Source organism: Crassostrea angulata, chromosome 8 (assembly GCF_025612915.1).
Source record: "Crassostrea angulata isolate pt1a10 chromosome 8, ASM2561291v2, whole genome shotgun sequence".
Classification (NCBI taxonomy): Eukaryota; Metazoa; Mollusca; class Bivalvia; order Ostreida; family Ostreidae; genus Magallana; species Magallana angulata.
This window is the reverse complement of record NC_069118.1, coordinates 11,644,220-11,666,532: the sequence shown is the minus strand read 5'-3', so window position 1 is coordinate 11,666,532 and position 22,313 is coordinate 11,644,220. Positions and strand designations below refer to the sequence as shown.

Genomic DNA, 22,313 nt, shown 5'->3' with positions numbered 1-22,313 from the left:
ATGTCCATGCTATAACGTCGTAGTCTAAACTGCAAATGTGCATCGATCAATTGAAAAAAATACAAGGTATTCCAAAATCCAAATAAAAGGAGCAAAGGTGTTCCTAAAAAGGTGAATTAAAAGGTTAAATAAAAGGTGATAATAGAGAAATGTGATGAATGTCAGTGCCTTTGTTCATATCAGGAGTAAAAAACCTTTTTTTATATTATGCATGGAAAAATGCATTTACCTGCATTACCCCTTACTATGAGTAACCAACAGCATCTCAGAAATTACAAATAAGCGCCGGGAATGGTCCGCCATAAACATGACTGGAATGTAGAATGGGAAAAAATCTAATTAACAGTAGGTTTTCCGTGATGGTAATCTCGCTTTAAAAAGGGGGAAAATACACTATATAGTCAGTATTCGGTAAAGGCTAGGGGGAAATGCACTATATAACTCCTCTAATTAATTTTAATATGTAATGGAATAGTAACTTGAAAAATCAATAGATTGTGCGGGACGAGCCGTTTATACCTCGCTCGCTCGCAAGTTTAGACTTTACCACCAGACTCGCCAGGAGTATGTGGTTACCAGTCCTTTTCATATTGGAAATCTTTCATATCGGAGATAGTTACATCGTATCAGAAAAGGAGCAACCTGGTAAACTTTTTTTTTTTTTTTTTTTATCTTTTTTTAATAACAAAAAAATGCACGTCTTAACTTTGAATGGAAGTAACATTTCATTCTGAAATGTATTAAAATGAAATTTTAAAAACTCAAAAAACACAAAGTGATAACACAATCTTGCAGGAAAAACCAAACTAATTATGTTATGATTTCTGTCAATGACTATTCATCCTTTGTAACATGAACTTTTAAACCTTTCGAAATTATGTCTTAACATTTGTATGAAATAATTTTATTTCATTATTACAAATTCATTTCAGTGTGTCCGTTTGTGGAATGCCAGAACGGGGGACGACTTGACCAGACAACCTGTCAGTGTGATTGTCCACCAAAGTACTATGGGTTCTTCTGTCAGAACAGTAAGTACCTCGTGACACTCACCTGTCTTATCACTAAAATATAGTATTAACCGTTATAGTACTGTGGTTTAAGTTATATATTATGCAAGTATACGCGGGGTACGGTTTCTACAGATTCGATCACAGATATTAAGATAATGCGCCCCACCTAAATACATGTATTTACGATGTAAATTTAAATGTTGAGTACATTGTTGCACTGTGTAATTGATAACTAAGAATACTTTTTTCGCCATTCCGTGCTTTTGATTTATGGACAAAATTTAACAAACAATAAAAACTACTTCATTAAAAGGTAAATTAGACTTAACCTAAGAGCTGTTTCAATTTCTAAAACATATTGCAATAACATCTTCCAGAATGATAAAAATTCAGATCTGTTTATTGAGCAAATATATAAAGATTAGATAAAGGGATGCGGACACCACTCAAGAGCCAAGCATGGTCATTAGCTGGTCGTACTTGCAGGTACCAAGCCACAAGCTCGAGTTCCTTCTCATTAATGACAGATAGTTGTTTACAATAAAAAGACAAAATTCAAACTGGAATTTATTCATCATATATAAAGGAGTTCTTCTGATTATTTAAAAAACCACATCAGTTATTCTTTTCGATGTTTATCTTAAAACTTCGTATTGTACCTGGCAACTTATTCATTTATGGTGTAATATCATCTATGATTAATGAATTTACTTTAAATAATATAATAAAAAAAAAGATTAAATCAAAGCATATTTTCAATATCAAAAGGAGATTTAAATTATTTTTAACATTTCTAGCAACATACAAAAACTTGAAAATACGTTTACTGAAAAACGACATTGAAACAAAAATATGCATGATAACCTTATTTCATGTTTAATTTTAAAAAATAAGAAATATTAAAACACCATATATTTTGTTACAGTACAATGTTTATATCGGTTTTAAGTTATGTGCGTGTAAGAGAGTTCACGAGTGTCTTGGCCCCTAATGAAAGGGGATAGCCCATTTTTCTTGATTTCCTTGAAAAGGTCTTGAGGATATGCTCAAAACTTTCCCTTGTCTAATGTCTATGTTGTAAATATAACATCTGTTAATGAAATCAAGCACTTAATAGTCATATCAGTTAGACTAAGGAAGAGCGGAAGGTAAAATTGTAGGATTGACATGATATTTGCAGATGTATGGAACTCAATTATCAAACGACCTTTGAGTAGTCTATAATACTTATAATTATGACATTTTAGTAGCATGTATATAAAAATTTAATAAGATGAAAGATAATGTGTCAATAAAGATAAACAGAAATCAATTTAAAGTTAGCTGGGCATCTCTGATCGATCTCAGGTGGGATTATGGCTTCGAGGAAATTAGAATTTAGAATTAGGAATAGTCATTACCTTAAGTAGACAACTGTCTGAAATCACCATCAAAAGGCGTTGAAATCGATTTGTCTAAACTGATGTATAGAGATTGACCACAAGACAATAATATCAGTACAAACATGTTGGAATATTAATCGAAATGCTGGTAAAAGTAATTGCATGAAAAAGAAAATTGTCATTCAATACGACATGGGTCAGGAAAAGGTAACAATGGGGGAGGGGAGTAGAAGTCCAACCAGTTCCAAAGTTCTGTAAGAAAAATAACATTAGGAATAAAATGGAAGCTATGCTTTGTAAAATTAAAGAAAGAAACATTTCAACAAGACTTTTGATTTTCAGTAAGGCGTAGCTATATATTCCTTGTGTCAAAAGAGTTTCAAATGACGCTGTTTCAAGCAAAATGTACACCGATTGCGCAGTCTTAGGTCAAAAGCCAAACAAACTGTTGATTTCAAAGAGCCGTGGCTGGGTGGCTAGCAATGAAATAGACAAGCCTACGTCATATTGCTGTTTGACACAACTACCCAAAGTCTAAGCTATTGTTAAAATGGTTCTAAGAGCGTATTGAAGGAGCTCGTGATCAGTAGACTTTGGACTTCTCATTTGATGCATTCACGTTCATGCTGGATATTTCCAAAATTTCTTTTGAAAAGATTTTGGTTCATCAACGATGTCTTCAGTTTGTATTACATAATATGTCGGCAATTGTAATGACGCAAAGGACAATATAGGTTTGTTTGTTTGTATTACAAGTTGCTTTTGAAACTTTGAATGATAAATTTTTGATTGACATAAATAACTTAGGCTCGATAGCTTACACATGAATACGTCCTCAGTGATGCTTCTGCAATCATTAATGACTTTAATGTACAATTAAAAAATGAACAGCAATCAAGTTCATATCCCGGTGAACTTTTTAACATTGCTTTTTATTACTTATGTGGACATTTCAAAAAGGCAAACTGTTCAGAAATGTTGAGTTTTTATGTTTACAATAATTCAATCGACAAGCGATGAGCGCGTGCTATGATCATTTTGACGTCATAAAAAAGTTCCCATAGAATTTAACGTTCTTGTAAGGAAGAATATTTGCAAATGTAAATATATCAGATTGTATAATTCAATTTACTAACCATGACCTTTGCAATAGAAATGACCACGATTGGAATTAATGTACCGTGTAAACTATTAACGAAATGTTTAACAAATGATATTGGATTACTCTAGCAAGAATCATTCTGTGCTTTATTTAAATCCACAATAAATATTAAAGGTTAACATATGCTGAACTATAAAAAACTGGTATTTTGAACCAATGTAAACGAATTAAAAACACGGCACGAGCATTGTTTACAGAGCAAAGAAAAGTTAGCCGTGTATATCCCTTTTAACTCCTTGACTGACACTCATATTTTAGTTGATCGTATGCATTAAAAATGTTGTCTTATTTGGCAAATAATTGAATTGGTTTTATTTTGACTTTGTTTGCTAATGATCATTATTTTTTCTCGAAATTGAACCATACAGGAAAATAATTGCCCCGTTTAATGTTCCCCCTTTCGCCATCGTTGTCAGCGGGCGAATTTAGGATCAAGCGAATTGAAATGCGTCATTATATCTCTTAAACCATCTGAGTCTGGGCGAATTCAAGATAGGGCGAAACTAATTGCTGTAGAAAGGCGAAAATTACATCGGGCGAAAATAACCCTGTACACAGGATGTTGCGACATTGCAGAAAAAATACATAATAGCGGGTTATGTAATTGTTGGTTTTTTTTTTTTTGGGGGGGGGGGGGGGGGGAATGATCGCTACCTTTTTCTGGAATGATCGCTACTTTTTTAACCCGCATGAATCATCAAAGAAATCATTTTATTGCTCATATTTGCACCTGTCTTTTAACAAATTGTTAATCTGACTGTAAAAGTAAGTAAAATGAAAAAAAAAACTTACTGTTAATGTACATCAAAACGTTAACTAAAAGATATAGCCAAATCGTCTCCTATGGAAATTTGAGTCTGACATCATCATTATTATTTCGTGCAATCCATGATTATTCTTAATTAAGTCTTTGTAGGTTTCGACCATTTGATAAACGAGTGGAAGTAGATTTCAGTCTGGCTGTTTCTATAGAGCTATCAAAGGACCATAGGTTTCCGTAAACAAGAGGGAATCATACTCGATAGATGTAAATATTATACTGTTTCCCAAGTTATGCTTCCACTACTTTTTGTTTCGTAATATCTGTATTCAGTAATCTTAAGTACCTTGCGTCCAAACTATATATATTTGTCAACTAGAATGAAAAACGTCTAGATTACCTGTTTTCAAACGCCCCCTCTACAGCTGTAGGTTTCAATTCAAAACCAAGAATAGAAAGTCTACAAGGACTCATCTTCGCTTGTTAAAGCTGCTTGGTCCGATTTTTTTGTTATTACGGTATCAATTTTTTTTCCATACAAACTATTTATCTTAGAAAGTTATGGACTTTCTCCTATTTACACGAGCAGAATCAGTCTCCTTTCAAAGTTAGAAATATTCAAAGTAAATAAAAATAAATTTCTTTTTGGGCAAACGACAAAAAACAAACCAAAGTGCATCACGGGAATGTTTAGAAAAGGAAACCGTTTGGTTTCGTCCCCCGAATGATTGGGGTTATTCACCCGCATGCTATGCTTCGATTGTAAACACAGGATGAATGACCATCTTTAAGTTCTCCTTAAAGATAGCTTAAAGGTGTTTAAAGGTAGCTTAAAGACGATCTTTAAGCCACCTTTAAGCTATATGTGTTGCTTAAAGGTGGCTTAAAGAAAGCGTAAAGATGGCTTAAAGGCAGCATAAAGACTATCTTTAAGCCACCTTTAAGGACAACTTAATAGGTGCTTAATGTCCAAACTTCTTTAAACCACCTTTAAGCTACCTTTAAGCCATTAATAAAAAATTAATTGAATATTGTGCTTTATATACCAACAAAATGTATTTACTTTATGAAAGAAAAGGTATTAAAAACAGTTTTTGTTCTAGAAAAAAAAATTAAAAAAAAAACAAAAAAAAAAAACCGCCCACGGCGAGAATTGAACCCGGTACCCTTTGTTTACTAGCATCACCTCACTTCCTCTGCGCCACGGTAATTTACATCTTTACGTGTGTTTTTAAGTGGATATTGAATCAATGTATTGAATGTATTTACTTAAAAAGATTTTGGCAAACCATTCAGTTTGTAACAATCAATTATATCTAATTTATAAATTACATGCATGCATGTATTTAGAATGAAATACGGAACTTGGTCTTCAGTGAACAAAAATATGTTATACCTAAATTGAAACCGAGTAGATATACGTTCATCTAATTTATAGCTATAAAAATGTAAGAAAGAAAATGAAATCATTTGTTTTATTAAATGCTCAGTTTCCCGCAATTTCCCGGTTTTCATGATCGCGGCGCCGTTCCAGTATGTTTAAATATTTAATTGTATGCATGATTTTTAAACTATCAATTCTATAACAAACAATAATACCAATTACGGGTGACGTATTTACTGCATGTGGCAATTGCAAATGATGTACACATATACTTGTACGTACAATTGTATGATGTACCAGGCCGGGTATGTGACATATTTTCCCTTATACATATATTTAAATAATTAACCCCTATTAATGATCACCGGTATATTATGATAATTAATTAGCCTCAAGATTTTACCCTTACATACATGTATCGTTAATTTGTAGACGTAACATTTTTAAAACCCAGAGCTAGGAAATAATACTTTGAAAATGAATTACAAATGTAAATTAACATTTATTCACTAGACTTATCGTATGCTCGTACATACTAAGATTCAATGCCTTTAGAAACCCTGACGTGCACCTGGGCACACGACACACCTGTTGTGTATATCTTGTATATTCTGTGTTAGTTCCAGGTGTTTTCTTAAGTTGGACAAACAATAGACTTTAATGAGATATACACAAACCTGCACCTAGGCACACGACACAACTGTTGTGTATATCTTGTATATTCTGTGTTAGTTCCAGGGGTTTTCTTAAGTTGGACATACAATAGACTCTAATTAGATATACACAAACGAACAAAACTATGTCTAGACAAACAAAGCAGTTATATCCTGCCCGATATAACAACGGTAGTTGAGAGTTTTGTATCTAGCAGATCTAGAGTTAGACCTAAAAATATTGCAAATTGAAAAAAAAATACAAACCTTAAACCGATTATCAAATTAAATCATGCATTTTTGGTTCATATCTTTATTTTGTTTAATAACCAGATGAACTGAGAGAGAGAGAGAGAGAGAGAGAGAGAGAGAGAGAGAGAGAGAGAGAGAGAGAGAGAGAGAGAGAGAGAGAGATTTCACCGAATAATTTATAATAGGAAACAAACATACTTTAATTAGTTTCATGCACAGATTAAGATACAGAGACTGCGCTCACCCCTACAATAATTTTGAAACCCAGAATTTTATAACGGCAATCTGTGTCCATCGGAGCGGTGTTGATGATAGCGATCTGTGTTTAATGGAGCGACAATTAAAACCGCCTGGAACACCACCCCCCTTCTTTGGAAATTATATTATCATTCGGATGACCCCCTCCCATCACTATAAAAGAGCTTTTTCATTTAATGTATGTTTTTATTGTTCAGCTTGATCACACTTGACTTAAAGGGAACTTAAAGATGGTTTAAAGACAACTTAAAGGGAGCGTAAATGCCACTTAAAGATACTTAAAAGCGGCTTAAAGATGGCTTAAAGGTGACTTAAAGAAGTTTGGACATTAAGGACCTATAAGCTCAGCATAAGGTGACTTAAAGGTGGCTTAAAGATGGTATATCCTTTTAGCCACCTTAACGCCACCTTTAAGCCATCTTTAAGGACTTGCTTAAAGATTGTTTTTCGCCCTGTGAAAGAAAGCAAACTTCAGAAATATTAGCAAACAAAACGTACACATGTTTATTTGAAGTTTGTCTGATCATTTCGACCTTTATTTAATGCGATGTTTAAGTCGTAACACAACCATACCCGTCTCGTCAGGGGTGAAATTTAACATGAGGCGAAATAACGCGGTACCCTTTTATGTCGTTTGTTTGTTAGCAAATTTTGTACGTATTTTTCTTCATTGAAATTTGGCTTAATTGAGTGGGAAAACTACTGCAATGTCTATTATTATACATATACTTAGCATAACCATCGTTTAAAAGCGTGCATAAAATTTGATATTAAATCGGACCAAGCAGCTTTAAGGGTTTCTGATCTGCACCGCTCCTAACGAATCCTTGGCATATCGTGCTATCAAAAGTCGGGAATTTTTCCCTTGATTTTGATTGGGGTTTACTCAAATCATTCGATCAATCAAAATAAGAAATACAAAACATATCTGATTTTTTTCAACAATATTTTGGTACTGTTTATTTACGCACATCTCAAGACACATATTTTTTTAGTCTTTCTAAATCAGCCTTCATGATAATGTAGCATGCAATGGTGCAATAATAGACACACCTGACTGTGTATCAACAGAGGAACGCACGTGTATATATATATATATATATATATATATATATATATATATATATATATATATATATGTATATATATATATATATATATATATATATATATATATATATATATATATATATATATAATACACTTGGTATTAAAACGTTCTTTCAACTTGTCAATAGTCTGTCGTTACAGCACCAGTCGTGACGTTTTAAGTTCGGCATCTTTCATCGTTTGGGTGATTTATAAATAGGCAAGGAAATCACGTGACGAAAATAAATCCCAACTTTTGATACTACGATATGCCAAGGGTTCGAGAGAAGCATTGCGGGTTAGATACTCTTGGCTAGGGAAGTTGACGGGGATTTTACATTGCAAAAAATCTGAACGTTCCTCGGATATTGACGTTAAAAGCGTTTGCGGGGTTTCCCAAGTAATTTTAATGGGAAAAAGATGTAAACATTTCCAAGTTTAGATATCCGTACGGTGTTTGTTTTTGGATGCAATAACTTGGAGCCGACTATAGTATTACGGCATGAGATGTATTTTCAATTACTTACCTTTTCCTTATTTGTTTTTATTAATGGATATTAATGTGTTAATACATTTCTTTAATGAAGAATTGCGAAAACGAATTTGCAACACTATTAGGGAAAATTAATCTTTTTGAACGTGCAAATATAATCAGAACCACTCACGAGTTCTATAATTATGAGAAGAGTTTAATGCGCACATTATTATACATTGATTGTCTGAACCAACTATACAGGGCCTTAATAGCTCATGTCATTAGTCAAGGTTGTCAAACTGATTAACAAGTTAGTCAAATAGAGGCACGGCGGAAATTACATGTAGCAGATATCTGGTATAGTTGCACCACCATAGCATCGATAATTATAGATTCGTAGTATAACAAACAAAATAGATGTTACCTTTCAAATTTTGTTAAGGATAAATAAACCCAAAATCATTTGATATCAAGGTGAACATTCGGTGCAATTTAGGGAACTTTTAAAATGAATGTTACCAAAACTGTACAAATCTTAGAAACATGTACATTCTTTAGTAAGGTTGTAATTTTAAACCATACTGAAATCGAACGCAACATTTGTTGCTTTATTGCAAAAAGTACATTGAAGTCCTATCAAGGTTTAATCAAAACTACAACACGTTTTAATAAGCACTGTTTTTCTTGGTAAATACTGCCTATATTCGGCGGTTTCCCCTTGCAAGAATGAGTGATTTTTAATGAAAATCTGATTTTTGCGGATTGAAAACAAGAAATGCTTTTGTGTATATATGACCGGTTAGGAAAACCGCTTGAAACTTATGGAAGCATTACAAAGTTTATTTTATAAAACTGTCTACTACAAAGGTAAAGTTCCATATTATTATACTGAATTTGTAAATTTCGGACTTAAAATACTTTAAGTTTTACGCAGCATTGTTAAGGTTTACTTTGTGGTCGCGCCGACCAGAAAGTACGCGAAAAATTAACTATGACATCACACAAAACAACAAGTCGTCAAAAATGCCAATATAAATAAAGTAATTTCCAATTGTTATGGGTACGAAAACATTAAACTACATTAAAAATTACTCATGCGTGCAACTTTGTAGTCAAATAAGTCCAACAACGATAAATATAAACAACAGACTGATCGCGGTGCACTTGTCGATGTGACGTCATATTGTAAATTTTGACGCATATTATGTGTAGAGAGAGGCGGATCATTCAATGTTTTAACACGAGAAAATGCAGTTTATAAATGAACGGATCATAACCATAAATCAATTATTATACCATTAAATACTATCTATTATGCTTGTTTTTATTCGGCATGTAATTCTTTTTTAAAGCATGTTTACAAGGGCATACACCTAACAGATCATTTTGATCTTTAGGATATAAATTAAGGGAATATTAAATTCATTTAAAAAAGCTGCTGATTCAATGAAATCAACAGAATAAATTATTAAATACGTAAAATATAAAGCGAAGGTCATATAAATTCCAACCGGAGCTCATTTCTCTGGTATTTATTCTAATAAAAGAAGAACTCTATACAAAGCAGCAGCACTTTTCAGAATTTACCTGAAAAGTAGAATTTTATTATCATTTAAAATTTTAATTCAAATAAGGATATGCCCTTGTTCATGTAATATTGAAATTTGTTTATGACCTCCAATCAGGAGATTTATCAACACATATCACGTGACCATCAATTCAGGGGACAACACTAAGTGTCATACAAAGTAGCATTACTTATAAAAATTTTGTAATAATGGATGCATCGTTTATGAACGTTTAAATCCGCTGATATTTTCATAGCAAGCCTTGACAGTGCTGCGTAGTGTTTTTAAGGTTTTAATACGGCGACATCGTAAGCATAGCAATGATTTTCTGTCAATTTGAAAGGTAAATGTGGCCATTACTTTCTGGTTTTGAAATTACAAATTTATCATTAACAATAACAACTAACCTTGTATGATTTGTCTTCCCAGATTACGAGAAAAGTATGTGGCCCGACGGGACCTATGCCCTCCCCACGTCAATGTTCGGCTGTCCTGAGACCGAGGCTAAAGGTTGGTCAACATCCTACGTCAACCTTACCCTCCCCGAGTCCTCAAAACAGCAGGAATGGAACATGAAGAACCCAGAACTAAAGACCGACGTCATCGAGCCGAACATTTTAGGGCCCTACCATTACCGCGCCCTGCAGATGAATTTCTGTGTGAAAACGCCAACCTACTTTGAAAATAAAGAAAGAAATAGGACATCAGCTGAATGGCCGAGAGGGCAATATTGCATATACAGTTTTAATAACACCTGTCCTCTAGGTAAAAATACGCATCTTTATTTATGTTAGAAAGAGTGCATATACTTGTTTCCTATTTTATAAGATTTGTCAATTCAAAAGCATTGAGAATGTTAAATTACAAAGACTTTCCTAAGCAAATGTATATTGTGTGTCTGTCTTGGACTATGATGTGAATAAGATGCCATTGAACAACATGGTTCTATTAGTTTTGTAGTCCATTACGTACAGAGTACTTTTCTATTTATCTGACTTAATCACAACGAGTGGTATCTTACAGCCCATTTCATATACAGTCATTTTACCGGTAACGGATATTTGCCAGGATCGAATAATGTTTAGAAAAATAATTGGTGAAAAACGAAGTTAAGGTTTTAAAAGTTTCAAGCTAGTTAATTATAATACAGAAATAAATATTCTTTCGGTGTGTGGAGTTCAGTTGTTTGACATTTGCACGATTATTTACCGTATTATTTACAAATTAAAAAGGTGACCAAGATATGAGCTGCCGGGAATGCAAGCCAGAAAAAAAGAAAGTGTGAAAACTATTAAACCTTACTATGAAAATAAGTTTGCTATTGAACCCTTTTTAGTGGATTATTAGTAATTGTAATCCATTTAATGAGATTATGCGTCATATCAAATAATAATTGAGCTTTAAATGAAATTACGGCTTCAGATAGAACCACGTGTAGTTTTCCTAGTATCGGTTCATTGCGACAGAAGTATTATTTGGCTGGATATATTGATAGATATACGGACAAAACAAAGGCAAATGGCAACTACTTATCATTAATTATTATTATAAAGTGTTTTCATGAAAATTTAATTTCATAAAATAACGCAAAATTAAAACTGTTCAAGTCCAGTCTCAATTTGACGGGAAAACGGTACGATAAAATTAACGATCACATTATTTGTTTAAATAACATATTTCCACAATTATTTTTCCTTCTTCATTAACGAGTCTATTGACATGTACCTCTAGTGCATTTTTGAAATTAATCCGCCCCAAAATATTCGGTCAGAAGTGATAGAGGGCGCTTGATTCGATACTGGAAAACGTATTCGAAACTAGGAAAATGGAGGCGGTGTTGAAATTACTATCTCCGTCATTCATCCTTTATATTTTCGGAAGTTTGATAGTACAATTTAGATGGACGGACAAAGAAACATGATTTAAACAAAAAATAAAAACATTTAGAATGTCAATATTAATAGTCGCATGCACGACGAAACCGCATACTGGTTCATTACCGGTAAAACGACTGTATAGATCTAAAGCAATCATACATGATATTCCCCAACATTTAATATAACTGGTCAATTAGAATAAACCGAGTGACCGATTTGAGATTTCCCAATAGGTTAAAAGTCTTTAATAATTCAATTGCGATGAACGATGAATAGATACATTAATACATTGCATCTATTATCAACTTAACAGCATCGCGGGCATGTTTTAAAGGCTTCCTGATGGATTTTTACAGCGATGTGTAGAAAGTCACTTGCCTGTACTTCATACGATAAGACGTCATGATTAACTTTGACGTCACGATCTGCATTCTTGTCGATAGTTCTCAGAGAATGTAATTTAACGTTAAAAGTGAATTATATCAACCACTATAAAACCACATGTTTCCTTTACATAGATGCTTCCGTTAATGCTAGACGTACAGAATTCATTCATATTAAAAACCAGTATCAAATAATCGGCAGAGTTAAAGCTTAGTTTTAAGTAAAGGACTTTTTATAAACTAGTGGTTTGGAGACTCTCCCTGCTACGTGTAAACATCTGAATGAAGAAATAATGAATGTAAAACCAGCTTGGCGCAGGTGAAAAATCAACATAATTTTAGAATATTTTACGTACATTTGGTAGAGAATATACATGTAAGTACTGTCATGTACAAATTTTGATTCTCAATAATCTAAATTTTTGTTAAGGACAGGTTATCGTGTCAAAGATTTTACTTCTGTTTATTTTGTTTTTCTTCTAAATTTTAGCGCAATTTTAATCAAACTACTTTCTCAGGGTTTGAATATGGCTATTGTTTGGAAAAAGCTTTTGTTAGGTTCAAATGTTGGTTAATCTCATTTACTCGTTTAACTACGTTTATGATAGTAAAAACGTTAAATGTCTTAGAGTTTTAGATAATTGAATTTCCTCACCTGTCATCTTTATTGTGCTAAAAGCATATACAGGCATTATATACTTCAAAGGGAATTAATTGGCTAGGTAATTTACCTAGGGATTAACTCAGGTGTCATGGTCTGAGCTATTATTCATTTATCGTTTTACACAAGCTTTTCCCAAACAATAGCCATATTCAAACCCTGAGAAAGTATTTTGATTAAAATCGCGCTAAAATTTAGAAGAAAAACAAAATAAACAGAAGTAAAATATTTGACACGATAACCTGTCCTTTACAAAAATTTAGATTATTGAGAATCAAAATTTGTACATGACAACTCCTCCCTGCTACAAAAAGTTTGGTCCCCAAACTTAAACTCATAAAATTTAAACTCATTTTACACATGCCGCCTACATGAAACAATTCCCTTTACAATTAACGCAAAACTATAATTGACAGTCCACTTTACAAAAAGACTAAAAAGTTAATGTTATATTGTTATGATTTAAGCAGAGAGTCAATTCCGAATTTCTTAATCCGTAAAAACTCTCTGTTGGTCTCCGATTCTGTCCTTCATACACAATTTCTTTTAATAGATCGCAAGATGATGTGTTCCATTTTATAATTGTCCAGAAGCCACTGGTACTCCGAAATCATAGATCGCATTTCCCTTCCGTCCGAAACAACGCCACTTAGACAAACCGTATAAAATTTTATTTTGTCGTCTTTATCTTCCAGTTCCGACGAAAGTTGTTTCACTTTTGAATCTAGTTGCAAGTTGTCCGTTTTCAAAGTCGCGATAGTTTCTTGAAATTTCTTCATATTTGCTTTTAAATCTAACATTAAAACAGACTTATCACTAGCACATTGTTTAAAAGCGGCGTCACTTAACTTGGAAAACGAAAGTGCTCTGACGAGTTTCTTTCTTTCGTTGTGTTCTTGGAGTCGCTGAAAATCTCGTGTTCTTTTCGGTTCGGTTTTATATACAGTGCGGGATCCAATGTTTCCGCACGCTCTGCCAAAATGTCCTTCCTGTCCACATCGGTGACATCGTTTTTTCAAAGCGTTGCAGGCGTTGTAATGCCGTCGGTTACATCTACTGCACACCGGCGCTGAAAACTGCCACTGTGGTCGGAAATGCATGTCAGTCCATGTTGAGGCTGTGGGTCCTGGTAAGTTGAGGTTTGGGGAAAACTCGCTTGTCCGGAGGTCCGTGGATCGTACCCGGTTATCTGCACCAATCATCCTCTTCCCCGGAATGTCCGTAAGGATTTAACCGGCAATGTCCAGTCCAGAAAGGTTTGGGACGATTACCGACAATAAAATTAACACCACCTATAAGGACCACTGTACAACTCGATCGACACTCGGCTGTACTATAACCCGATCAACACTCGGGTGGTAGCCCTCAATTTGGTTAAAGTAACCGAGTAAAGTCCAATCAGCGTTTCAACATTTATTAAGGATCTGACAGTAATTTTGATACAAATCGGTGATATCGGGACGGCTGTTCGATTCCGAATCATGTACAAAAGAATTTCAACAGTATATAAAACAAAAATTATGTAACATGTGTAAAACGATAAATGAATAATAGCTCAGACCATGACACCTGAGTTAATCCCTAAGTAAATTACCTAGCCAATTAATTCCCTTTGAAGTCTATAATGCCTGTAAATGCTTTTAGCAAAATAAAGATGACAGGTGAGGAAATTCAATTATCTAAAATTCTAAGACATTTGACGTTTTTACTATCATAAACGTAGATAAACGAGTAAATGAGATTGAACCTAACAAAAGCTTTTAAATCAAGAATAAGAATCAAAATTTGTACATGACAACTGTAATGTACAAATTTTGATTCTCAATAATCTAAATTTTTGTAAAGGACAGTACCAATGTGAATCGTGCTTGGGAAACCTACGGCCTTACCCCAATTTTTTGTAAATCGCTTTTGATTAGTAAAAATGTGCATTATTTTGATGATTTTGTGAAATGTTTCAACAATATCTTCCACAAACGAAATATCTATTTTTTTCTCAAGCAAGAACTTCAAAGTATATGACTTAACAAAGGATTTTTCTTAAAAATATGTATGATTTAATGTCATTAATCACCTGCGCCGATGCGATTTATACAGATCATTTGCAATATTAGGATTCGCCCGTCACGTGATTACAAAGAACATGACAAAATGCATCAAATAATGTTTAACATCGGTGTCAATTTAATTGAATAAATATAGATTTTAAGAAATACTCCAGGTCAAAGTATTTTTGCGATGATTCAAATATCTTTTTCTAGCCGTAGTTAAGCATCGTGACGCCTAAACATTGCTGCGATTGAGATGGTGACCATCTCATAGGGCCCTGCTTAAATAATGGACAACAGGATGAAAAGCATTTTAATAAATTTTGCTATGACCTTGACCCATGACTCATACAATATTCCAGCTGACATAAAACTGATTCTATCTTATTATTTCTTACCTACAGACATTTTTGTTAAACCTGAGCAAGATCAAACAAATCGGAAATAATCTTTGGTCTAACACTGATTATATAGAGGTCTGTTATGACATTCACATTGACTTGGTTTAAAATCACTGCACATCATGAACAAAAATGCTCTGACTATGTGAAAAATAAAGCAAATAGAGCTAAATGAACAGCATATATATGCTCTGAAAAGAGAAATTTTGCTTAGTCTTATATGACGTTGACCCCTGTAAAAGGCTAAACCATCTCATCTTTTTTCTAAGGTTAAACACCATTTGAATTTAAATAAAAATCATTATAAGCATACTTTTTCACTTAATGTGCACTTTCAAAACTTTTTTTTATCACTCCTTTTGTTTTACGTTGTTAAAATGCAATAAAGCTAAATTTAAGATACCAAAATCCGTTTCGGAAATTTTGTTTTGCAACTGTACTTGCTTTTTCTTAAAACGTGTATTTTTTTCTAATAAATGTTTATAAATGTACAATTCAGATGTTTAAGTTTACTGTGATCTTGACTTTTGGCAGACGACTTTTGGTTGTGAAAAATTATATATCGTCTTCTATATCTTTTGCAGAGAACCTTTCTATTTAAAAAAATTGAACTGAAAACAATCAAAACTGCCTCGGTTTAACAATGTTTATTATTTATTTAGCCGAACACTTTTGATATACTTTTGTATGAACGAACAAAATTAATAGCGAGCGCAGCTCGCCGGCGCGAAGCGAGCTCTACCGGCAAGGCGTGTGTGAATAGAAAATTCGGACTATTTGCACATTCATTCAACGGATTTTTTTGGCGTCAGTAAATCGGACCAGTAATGCATTGTTTCAATCGTCCCAGTAGTTCCCTGTAATTATGGTTTCCCATTCCACACTCTCACGAGAACAAGATAAAAGACTATGTACATGCACTGTAAATAACACAACGCCAATTTCCATTACTTTAAAGACTAACGGAGTTATCGTCCTTTCGAGTGACGTCACAATGGATTTCTTACACATTGATCCGACAAAATTTTTCGGAGTCAGTAAATTTCGACCCACAATGCAATTCCTCAATGTCGGCCGATCTCACTACACTGGATACCATCTCGCGAGAATCAAAGTAAAACTTTTGAGAAACAGATAAATTGTGTAATTTCCAGAACAATATGCTTTTTAAGTGAACAAAACAGTATTTTTCGCTTAGTTTTCAAAGAGACTACACTTGACCGACGTGAACTTTGACGTCACAATAAGGGGACACTACTCTAAGTAGTTATTGTAAATCTGTTGAAATATAAATACCAAAATCTTCTCAAAATCTTGCAGAGCTAACGAATCGGGACATTTCTTCAGAGATAGGAAACAGCTTTAACTTGCTCTCATTGGATGAATGCTCACATTTAGTATTCACTATATTTACGGTAATTTCCAGGAACGTTTTTTAAATGGGGCATGGCAACATCATTCAAAAAATCTTCACATGCAAAAAGAAAAATAAAATTCTCAAAATCAGGAAAATTCTAATCGGGGTGAGGAATGGGGAGTGCGTGGTATGCCTTTAGCTCTTCAGCTGCTCAAAAGTGTCTTTATTTTCACTACTATTTACGGTATTACATGTTCCAGGGGGATCCATTTTCCTTATGTGATCAACAAATTGTTTTTATACGTTTATTTGATTTTTTTTAAACGGGGGAGGGGGGAATCTGTGATAAGTCAATTTTTATTTGTAAGTTAAAGAAAAATGTCTGCTGCAAGTAAAGAGGAAATAAACTGCAATGTACATTATGTTAAAATCTTTATCATTCAACAACATTTTATCTGAGATAAATTCTATACTGGCGTGCGACCAGTATATAAACAATCTAAATTAAAATCAGATCTTTGATCCGCTCCAACAAATTCTGATGTCGCTATTGTTCAGCGACTATCAGAATTTCGGAGCGTTACAAATATCTGATTTTAATCAGATTGGTATAATAAATAAATAAAAAATCTTATGAATTATGAATAATGAAAATTTACTGGAAAAATAGGTATATTTATTTTATTTTGCATTCAAATTCATTTACTTTACGTCACTACTTTTATTTTTCTTGATTTATCATAATTCATTTTTGATCACCTGCTGCGCTCGCCCCAACGGTCGCACCGTAAAACATATTAGAATATTTTAAACATATTCCAGTTGAAAAATGATAAATGTCATTAGGTGGATGTATAATTAAAACGTAGAAACATATTTTATCAATTAAATCAGTAAATTGTTCAACTGTTAATCAATCTTCATAGTTTTCTATTTGGAAGTTATAGGGTATAATGTCACGTTGGGTCTTAATATTGTATACAAAGAGCTAAAGCCACACATAAAAGTTTTTTTAAAGAAACTTTATTTTGTGTACGTGTATAGCCAAGTTTTATGCAATTTTATAGTTTGATAATGTTCATATTTTGCTTAAAGGGGAAGGAAACTAAAAATATGTTGTACAATAAATCAATTAATTATCATCTACTATAATTGTAAATCGTATTTATTTTCATTAAAAACCCCGGAACAATGAATAAATCAAGAAAATCGATCGCTTAATTTAAATTTCCCGCCGCCATGGGAGATGCCATTGAACTTTAATCTATGACGTCACACCATCTATTCCGGTTTGTCTTATCACCATAACATCATGTTATTCGCTCTAAATGACAAGTTCTGGAAAATTTGAAACAATATTGATTTGAGACCGTTCTTTTACCTTTGCAAACTACAAACTAACGTCAAATGGAGCATGTTCGTTGAAATCTAAAAGCGGAGGTTAGTGTCGGAGAAATCTCCGCGTAAATGTTGAAATTGTCAACAGATGCCAGGTATCATAGAAAATGTCTGCCGTCGTTATTTCGACATGGTAATTCCGACTTTAAAGAATGAATTTTAAACATCCCGATTACAATTATAACATTTATTCAGTTAGCGAAGAACTTGACTTGGAATAAAAAATTTAATCGAGGTCGTTTTCAACTTTGAATGATAGCAGATTAACAGCTGTCATTTACTTATAAAAATGTATATATTTATGCATACAATGATACATGTATTTATTCTTTAGATTGACGTGTGAACTCACACATTATCAATTTTGTTTAGTCGATTATTTGAGTAACAGAAAGGTATAAACCAGCGTTAATTATATTCAGAGCACTGTGTACATTCATTTGTATATGTAAACCAAACCGGAATAGATGGTGTGACGTCAAAATAATTAAATTTTTTGGTTTTTAATACAAAAGAGTTCTACATCATGTCAGCCTCCAGTAAATACGATTTCTCCAACTTCAAACGTTCATTAAAGCTTAATTACGTATTTTATTTTCAAAACAGTATGACCACATGTGATAATTTACACCTTTTTATTAAAATAAATAAATTATGTTTTTGACTTTCCTTCCCCTTTAAAGCTCTGTTGTATACTAAAAAAGCAAATTTTCTGAATATATTTTGTAAGTCTCTATACAAGAATACCATATTGAACAAGGCTTAATTATTAGATACATAATGTGTATTCTTCTTCTATGTTGGTTTTCTAAACATTGCCTTTCTTAACTGTGAATTAAAAGACCATATGTCTCAGTATTGAATTTCAAGCGAAAGAAAATTGCAGATAAAAGAAAACAGGAATTCAAAATTAACAACAGTCTTAAACTTTATGACCATGAGTGTGATATTACAACATTATATCCTTTCCAGTAGGTATTCTTATCATTATGTCTTATAATTGACGTTGACCTAGCATCTTCGTTTCTTTGGACATGACTTTAAATTTCAAATGGATCTTTCAAAGACGAACATTCAATTGGGAAAAACAAAACAAAAATACTATTCAATAATTTAATCTGGTTGTAACGTGGCATATGATTGGATAAAAGAAATTGAGTTAAGTTTGTATACCTTAGTTTGCACGTCACAATGCACCAACGGCAAAAACGTATCGACCCTATTGACGTTACGTTTGAATTTTGAACATATAAATAATATTTTTAAAAGTAAAACGCACTCAATTTAGACGGCAAATTACAGAAAAATTAAATTAAAAGGGATGAACTCAATATCTACCCAAATTATACTCGTATAATCTGGGTTGGAGGAATGGACGCTTTTTTTTTTAATTCCCTTCGCGGATTATAAAGCGTAAACTGCTATAACTCAGATTATACTCGTATGACTTGGGTAGACATTGAGTTCATTTCTTAAATAATGGTCGTTAAATTTTTCAAATATTTATAGACTTCATCAACGGTACCTTGACAATTAAGGGATACCAGTTTACTGAGCAGGACATAGGGGGTCAAATTCCGGGGGAAATGAGACAAAACCAGACACTTTTACTCCAGTTCTGCTGTAGAGAAGATGGGAATTATTCGTCACCAATTCAGCTTCCCAAAGAATTTCCTTTTATCATATTTCAGGTATATATTGTCGTCTTGTCTTTATAAGTACATAAATGCAGCAACATATTTAACATAAGATATCATTATTGTATTAAAATCTCAATATTCTCATTGTTTAAGGTTATACATGAATGTTCAAGGGTCTTAGACACGACTAAGTTTAGAACTACTATTCATTCCAAATTTTATGTATATAGTAAACGCGCATTGTAAATGATTAATCAATATTTGAATGCAAGAAGTAAAGTTACAACAGAGATACAGAGGTGAGAAATTCACTGTCATGTAAGCAAGACCATCATTTCTATGACAAAATGACAAGGTAGAGTGATTCAATGTCTTCATTGACAATATTATCAAGATAAGAAAATAACATTAATGCGAAACTCATACCTTTAAAGCAACACTCGAGTTTGGGTTTCAAAAATAAAAAATGTCAAACTCCGTATTCTGCTTATAACTTAAAGTTTTCGAAAAACATTGGAAGACCCAGATGACTCATTCAAGATATTTTAAATGGAAATATAAAATTCAAATTTTGAGCTCAAATCAATCGTGTCCAAGTCTCTTGAAATTGTTACACTGTTGTTTCTTGTTTTGACAACGATGAGAATAATTGCGTGTATTCCAAAACAGCCCCCCCCCCCCCCGGCAAAAAAAAACAACAATTGTTTTTTAATGATCGTGTGATTTCTTCTCGTAACTCGACAACTGACATATGCAATTGTTTTATGATCCTTAAATTTTAAAACCGTTAAACCAGGGGCCCGTTTCACAAAGCTATCTTATGACAAATATCTCTCTTAAGACAAAACTTTGTCATACATTTTTATCATAGCTGTTTAACAAAAGTGTCTTAACTTTAGATTATCTTAAAATTGTTCAAATCTTAAGACACCCAGATACCTCTCTTAAGTCAATTTTTAAACATGGCGACGGTCTATGTTTTGATAAGAAATAGGCAACTTATAAGGCGTGAGCGTGTATTCAGGGACAGAGTCAACCCATTAGATTATATGGACGATTGTGAAATCTTAGAGAAGTTCCGTTTGCCATGAAATGTTATCTTTAACTTATGTAACATGATCGTTTAGAGCACCCAACCAAAAGATCATGTGCCCTTCCAACATTATTGCAAGTCATGGTCTATGCAAGTGGACGTTTTGAAGCTGTATGTGCAGATATTCTAGTATTAGTAAGCAAGTGTGTCCAAAATTGTTTACGCTGTTACATCTGCTCTAGTTGCCTTAAGTCATGTCTACATTAAATTTCCTTTAACTGACTGAGATATAAACAATACTATACTGGACTCCGCTCATATATGTAAGAACTGTGAACGCTAACGCCCGTTTCCCGCCTACATTTTGCATCCAAATATTTCGGAATTTCTGTCAGATATTAAAAAACAAATGTATCTACTAAAAAGTGTGATCATTTCTAGTTGATTCATATCGAAATAAAATTTGTAGTCAAATTTATAATTTCTAAACAAAACTTTTGCTTACGGGGAGGGGGGGGGGGGGGGTTCTAAAAATTTCATCGAAATCGGCCTCTATGAGTGAGGAAAACATTTTTTTTAGCGGCCGAAGAAAATATAATTTAGTAGCCGATATGTGCATAAAAAATTAATAATCACATGTTTACGTTAGATATAAAAGTAAAATTTCATTTTGATTCATATCTGTTAATTATTTTTCGAAAATTCTTTTTTTATAATGAAATGAGCTATTTTAACCCAAAATACAAAGTTATCTCTTTTTGTTATACCAAATCATTTATATTTAATGAAAATATACAAACATTTTACATTATTATAAAAAATAACTCTAATTAGACAATTTTCAAAAAATGACTTTTAGTTAGGCGGCTAGACAATGCTATCGTTCGCAGTCCTTCCCAAATTTGATAGGGGCAATAGAGGGGATACATATTCCTATTCAGGTGTTTTCAACACATGAGTATTTGTTTGTTAACAGAAAAAACTTTCATTCAATAAATGTGATGGCAGTTTGCGATTCCAATTTGAAATTTTTGAATTTGGTAGCAAAGTGGCCTGGATCATCCCATGACGCATTCATTTGTGTTCTCAAATTCTGTTTTGTGTCAAATGTTTGAGAATGGCAACATTAACAGAGGTTGTCTAGTTGGTGACAGACAGTGCGTACCCGTTAAAGCAATATGAGCTGCAATTTTTTAATGATTTTTTTTTTAACGAAAATGATATTTTCTACTAGAATGACAAAAATATCATGGTTTTTAAATTTCTTTTCGCCAAATTTTTATGAAAAGGGCAATTAAAGAGCCTTAATTGGAGCGAAATTGAATTATTGTCGTCCTGTACAAAAATTGATTTGCTATATGTTCCTTAGAAGAGATATCTTTCCTCTGACAAAAAATAATGATTTTTCCGACCTTATTTATCATAAAGAATTAAGTTACATGCAGACTATGCAGACTAATCGTACTAGCAGCAGGTTTTTACAGCAAAATAAAATTCTAAAAATTACAGCTAATATTGC

The 22,313-nt window shown here is 32.9% G+C and overlaps 1 protein-coding gene across 1 annotated transcript; it reads left to right on the top strand.

Annotated features, from left to right (window-relative positions):
• The first annotated feature begins 433 nt into the window (after positions 1-433).
• On the top strand, positions 434-21,863 carry LOC128159300 (uncharacterized). Its single transcript, XM_052822358.1, has 5 exons — positions 434-645; positions 933-1,031; positions 10,426-10,761; positions 19,631-19,812; positions 21,771-21,863. Exons 1-5 carry the CDS (start codon positions 567-569, stop codon positions 21,861-21,863), a joined length of 789 nt encoding a protein of 262 aa, XP_052678318.1. The 5' UTR covers positions 434-566.
• Positions 21,864-22,313: the final 450 nt, after the last annotated feature.

Coding starts and splice junctions, on each gene's coding strand:
- LOC128159300 (XM_052822358.1), top strand. CDS start 567: ATGTGGTTACCAGTCCTTTTCATATTGGAAATCTTTCATATCGGAGAT. Junction 646..932: donor ATCAGAAAAGGAGCAACCTG/GTAAACTTTTTT, acceptor AATTCATTTCAG/TGTGTCCGTTTGTGGAATGC. Junction 1,032..10,425: donor TGGGTTCTTCTGTCAGAACA/GTAAGTACCTCG, acceptor TTGTCTTCCCAG/ATTACGAGAAAAGTATGTGG.